The sequence below is a fragment of the Leptonychotes weddellii genome, chromosome 6, assembly GCF_054177405.1.
Source record: "Leptonychotes weddellii isolate Sample4059 chromosome 6, ASM5417740v2, whole genome shotgun sequence".
Taxonomy (NCBI): domain Eukaryota; kingdom Metazoa; phylum Chordata; class Mammalia; order Carnivora; family Phocidae; genus Leptonychotes; species Leptonychotes weddellii.
In genome coordinates, this window is record NC_138374.1 from 5623127 (window position 1) to 5629126 (window position 6000).

Genomic DNA, 6000 nt, shown 5'->3' on the forward strand with positions numbered 1-6000 from the left:
ATAGGCAGCAATATCCTAGAAACATTTGAAGAAAAGAACAGAACCAAAGAAAACCTGCCCTCAACAAGGTTGCCAAGATAGCCCTTTAACAAGTGGCTCTGGATCACCTGCATGTGCACATGCAGAAGAATGAGACTGGACTCCAGCTTCAAGCCATGTACAAAAATTAATTCAGTGTAGATCAATGTGAAATTAATTCAATGTAGATTAATTCAATGTGAATATAAGAGCTAAACTTGTAGAACTCCTAAAAGAAAACATAGGTGGAAATCTTCAGCACCTTGAGATAATGGTTTCTTTGATATGGCACTGAAAACATAAGCAACCAAAGGGAAAAATAGACCTCATCAAAACGATCAACTTTTGTGCTTCAAAAGAGATGCTCGAGAAAAATGAAAGGACAACCCACAGAGAGGGGGAAAATATTTGCAAATCATATATCATAGTATATACCCAAGAAAGCCAAAAATGTGCATCCACACGGGAAGTTGTATGCGGATGTTCATGGCGGCACTATTCACAATTGCCAAAAAGTGGAAACAACCCAAGTTCCCCTCAACTGATGAATGGATAAACAAAATTTGGCATTTCCAGACTGTGTCCTGTTATTCTGCAATAGAAAGGAATGACCCATGCTACAACCTGAATGAGCCTTGTAAACATTATGCTGAGTGAAAGAAGCCAGACACAAAGGGCCACGTTTTGTATGAATCCACTGCCACGGAATGAATGAATAAGCAAATCCACAGAGAGAGGAAGCTGAGGCAGAAGGAGCGGGTCCAGGGAAGTGAGGGCTGATGGGGATGAGGTTCCTCTTCGAAGTGACAAAAATGTTTTGCAGTTAGACAGTGGTGCACCTGTACAACATTCTGAACCCGCTAACTGTATGCTTTTAAAGGGTGAATGCTGTGGTATGTGAATTTAATCTTAATCAAAACAGAGAACTTGTTCTATGTGACATCCAAATGTGCGATGGCACAATAGGAACTAAACCGTGTGGCGATCTTGGCATGGAAATGGACAAATGGAGGTTGGTCTCAAGTGGGACAGCTCATGGAGTACAAAAGCAGAGCCGCAGGCATCCCGTATATGACACGTAGCACCTCCAATCACCAGGAAAGGGGAAATGGTGGCAGAGAACAACTGGGTCTCAGTTTGTGGGGGACAGATTCTAACCTCACCACCCTCAAAGAATAAATTTCAGATAGATTAAAGGGCTAAGTATAAGACTATGGAAATAGAAGAAAATAAAGAAGGACATACGTGTGACCTTGAGGAAAGCCACCCTAAGTGGTACATAAAATTCATAAAGAGAAAGATGGAAAATTTGGCTTTATAAGAATGGGAAACTGTACAACCAAAGATATCATAAGTTAAAAAAATCATTTCTCACATAGTAAGCAAAGTATTAATATCCTGTATTTTTGGAGAACTTCTAGAAAAGTCAAAATAACGAGTGTCCAGCGCTCTCATCTCCCTCCTTGAGTTGCCTTTCAGATGGTCCCAGAAGTCTGTCCTCTACTCAGATAATCTCTACAGATAACCTTGACCCCTTTATTGAGGTGTTACAGGATGTCATTGGCTGCTTAATCCCATCCGGTCAGCCCCCTTTCTTTTTTTTTTTTTTTTAAGATTATTTATTTATTGGTCAGAGAGAGATTGAGAGAGAGCGCGCACGCACAAGCAGGGGGAGTGGCAGGCGGGAGGGGATGCAGGCTCCCCGCTGAGCAAGGAGCCCGACGTGGAACTCGATCCCAGGACCCTGGGATCATGACCTGGGCTGAAGGCAGACTTTTGTTTTGTTTTGTTTTTGTTTTTGTCCTCTAATGGCTGTTCCTCTACCGTTGTGGTTTTTTTTTTATTTTTATTGCTATGTTAATCACCATACATTACATCATTAGTTTTTGATGTAGTGTTCCATGAAGGCAGACGCTTAACCGACTGAGCCACCCAGGTGTCCCAGTCCAGTCCTCTTAGCAAAGTCAAGGTCGTCTTGGGCAGAACAGCTGGCCACCAAGCTCTGCTCCGGGAAAAGTGAGTAAAGGAGCCATGTGCTGTGGTGGATGCAGCGGGGATGGGCTGAAGCCCAATGCCCACTCGCCCTGCTCCTTCCACGCCGCCTCTTCTGCTGGGCCACGTGGCTGGTGTGCACAGGCCATGAAAGAGGCAAATGGAGCCCACTTGGCATTTCTTGCCTGTCAGCCACTTAGTGGGGGCCGCCCTGTAACTCTGTTAGGTGGATTCTGGACAGATCTCTGTCTCAGTAAGGAAGGGTCTGTGCTGTGGTTTCTTGTTGCAAGCAGTGACCTTATTCAAGAAGTGGAATTCTGCAGGTGTCACACGGGGACTTCTGTCGTAGACCGAAAAGACCTTCTTATTTTTCTTTTCCTGCTGAGAGAGACCGACAGCTCTCGACTGGGCAATTCAGGGCAGTCCCCTCCAGCTGCCATCTCATCTGCTTTTCTGGTTCCAGAAGCCATAGATTTAGGCCACGTTTTGTTACATTTCACAGTGTGCTTAAATAGGCCATGCGGGTCCTCATCTTGTTACAAAAGACAACTTGCAGGAGGGTAAGGTGGTGATGTCCATGTGCTCTGTTCTGCCGCTGGGTTTTGTGAAACACTCCACATCAGAGCTTCCCTGAAGGGTGTCAGAGACAAGAGTGGGACCGGGATGCAGCTTAACACCCCACTCATCATCTCTAAGTAAATCAGACCTTCCTGCCAGAGATCCTGGCCGGGTCACGCTGGGCTTAGCATTAAATATTGACTGGTTCAGTATTTTATGCCAAAAGGGAATCCCATAGCTGAAAGCAGGAGAAGGGGGTCAGAGGCGGTTGGCTTATAGTGAGCGGGCGAGAAGCTACGTGACTGAGCCGACTTTCTCCTCCTTGCAGGGTCACTGTTACTACCACGGACACGTGCAAGGATACTCTGGCTCCACAGCCAGTCTCAGCACTTGCTCTGGCCTCAGGTAAGTGGCCCTCACGGGGCCAGCTCTGGTCTTGAGCATGACCACCACCTCCTCCTTCTCCCATTTGCTCTCAAGGATCAAGAGTAAATGGTGGGGCCTGAGCCTCCACCCGGCGAGACAGAGAATCCCTGCTGGACACCTCGCAGGAGCACATCGCACCCAGGATCTTAGTTTCTCTGCCACGGCAACTCTTTCTAGAAGGTTCTCAGGTCTGGTGGGTTGAGAGCCACTGAACGTGCTGAGTTTCTACATCCAAGGATTTTGTGACGATCTTTCGTTCATGTGGCTCTTGTGCTTAGTAATTCCCGGTGTTAGAAGGTAGGAGCTCAGGTACTAGTGTTCAGGCTGTGTGCTCGTCCGCCGAGCCTCCCCTCATTAGAGGTGAAGCCGAGCAAGCAGCTGAACGGAGATCGAGGTGAGCTGAAGCCAGGCGTGGGGTGTAGGGGCTCCGGCTATGAGGCTGCAGCCTGTGTCAGGAAACAGGTCCGTTCCGTGGCCGGCCGAGCCAGCCCTCACGGCTCGTCCTTCCAGATCACACCAACAGTTGGCTCTCATGTGCTCCCCACGAAAACCAGTTTGTCTGCCCAACTTCCAGCCACCTCCGCCTTTTTACCGGCTTCATTCATTGGGTTGGTGAACCAGCAGCTCTATCCCCCCGTGTCCTGCTTTGCTGGGGCCCCGGGTTCTGTGGGGAGAGGGACGAGGGCCTGGGGGGCGCCAGCGTGAGTGAGACCAGGGCTGCCCTCTGGGTCCCAGGAGCGCCACGTCTCTGGGAGTCCCGCGTGGGGCACCATACACTCAGGACCCACGGCACCAGCCGCAGACACGATCTGCCACACGCACTACCACGCACACGTCACGCGCACACACACACACACACGCATACACAGGTAGGTCAAGCTCTGCACGTGTGAGGGAAGTGTGGCTACCCGGCGCTCGTCAGGGTGTGAACAGCTGTGGAAGAAGCCAGAAGCCTCACTGAACACTAGCGGAAACGGGCGCTCTCAGATTCACCCTGACACAAGGCAGGCATTTCACGAATACGCTTCAATTAATAACGAGTCCCCGTGGCCGCACCTTATGCACAGCGGCGGTATCTATGATAAGTCCCCAGCGTCACCCGGCCCGCGGAGCCTGGAGAAGCCCCCCGCCCCGGCTGTGGGACGCACCCGGCCAGGGAAATGCCCGTCCCTGCGTGGGGCCGCCACCCCGAGGATGGGGCTCTCCTGCCAGTGCCAGCCGCTCGGGCCCTGCTTCTCGCTCTTGTGGCCCTTGTGTCTGCCCCCTCTCTTCACTTGCGTGTCAGGGGCCCAGAGCAGAGCAGTCCCTCAGTCGTGCCCCCCAGAGCCAGCCCCTTCCACTGCACCCTCCGTCTCCCATCCTGATCCCATTCCCTACCCCCGGGTGCCCTCTATTAACGTGGAACATGCATCCTTCCAGGCTACTGCCCATTGTTCATGACCCAGGTCACCTGCACAATTTACAGATGTCAAGATAGGGCATCCTGTCTCACTCTGCAATTTGCTTTTGTCTTCAGCACTGTTTTGACATCCATCCTCCTTGGCTCACGTGGGACTGGTTCCTTCCTTTGACAAATAGGCTTGAATTTGCCACATCGTATCTCTTCACAGCCTCCATGATGTGCATTTAGGTGGTTTCCTGCTTTTCTCAATTGCAGACCACACTGGTTGTGCCAGGGGCCTCAGGGGGTCTGTGCCTCTGTGCACAGGGCCCGGCGGGGGGCAGGGGGGCTGGCGGGGGATGGGAAGAGCAGATGCCGTGCGGAGGCAGAAGGGCCTTCACTTTTACCAGCAACAGTCCTGCCACTTTGTTCTTCCAAGTGCCTGTCCTAGTTCCCACGCTGGCCATCAGAGCTGAGAGTTCTCTCTCCTCACATCCTCCCCAATCCCTGACATATCTGGTGTATTTTCAATGTTTACCACTGGAATCCAGCAAATTGTACAAAAAAGCTAACCATCCCCCATCCACCCTCTTCCACTCCACTCAGGTAAAACATGGCAGCAGCATGGGGTACCTCTCCCAGCTTTCCCCTCGTCCTGTGCAGGCAAAGCCCGGTGCATGTGTGTGTTTCTCTATTTTTATAAAAATAGGTCACATCTTCCCCTTACTCTACCCTGGTCTTTCTGTCTCTGCAAGTCAGGACACAGAAACTTAAATCTCTGGTTCACCCCATTGAGTGTGTACACACACATATCTCTGCACACTATTGCTTTCATAAAGCATTTTTGATACACCATTTATAGGATGTTATTGAACTTTGAAACATCTGCTAATCTGACATGTGAGCAGAGTTATCTTGTTGCTGTTGCATTGGCTGCTCTCCTGTTGTTAATCATTCCTTCAGCAGACATTCCTCGAGTACTTCCTCAGTGTGGGCACTGAAGGAGGTGAAGTGAGCCGTGCGGACGTCTGCAGGAAGCACATTCCTGGCAGAGGGAACAGCATGTGCTAAGCCCCTGACGCAGGAAAATGCCCGGGTTGGCAGAGCAGCAAGGTGGCTGGTGTGGCTGAGGCAGAGGAGGGAGAAGAGGCAGGGGAAGCTGAGGTCAGAGGAGAAGGAGAAGGGCCTTGGCCTCTTCCCTGTCTGGGACGGGGGTCACGGGAACTTCGTGCTGCGGTCTGACTTAACGTTCACACGGGTCACTCTGGCGGCTGGGCTGAAAACAGACTGTAAGGGGAGCATGTAGAGGGGCAGAGCTCCACTGGACTCCTTCCCAGGGATGCTGCCGAGCGACGGGAGCCTGGGCAGAGCTGGCACCTGTAGACAAGCAAGAATCCAGAAACTTCTTCAAGGGCTTGGAGAGGCTCATGCCTCTGGCATCTGCATAAGCCTCTGACCATTTCCTTCTCCACTGAAAGTGCTCTGTGTCTGAGACTCGCTGTCCCGAGGTAGTGTGGGGCACAAATACACGAAGGCACCAAGCTCCTGCTACCGAGGAAGCCATGGGAAAGCCCCTCACGAGGTAGGGCCTCCCAGACGCAAGCGAGCCCGGCAGGCATGCTGGG

At 51.3% G+C, this 6000-nt stretch overlaps 1 protein-coding gene across 1 annotated transcript in view; it reads left to right on the forward strand.

Annotated features, from left to right (window-relative positions):
* Positions 1–6000, forward strand: part of ADAM12 (ADAM metallopeptidase domain 12) — a 314942-nt gene that overhangs the window by 220675 nt on the left and 88267 nt on the right. Inside the window, exon 5 of the mRNA XM_081823035.1 lies at positions 2897–2973. Coding sequence (XP_081679161.1) covers positions 2897–2973 — 77 coding nt within the window. The remainder of the gene's footprint in view (positions 1–2896; positions 2974–6000) is intronic.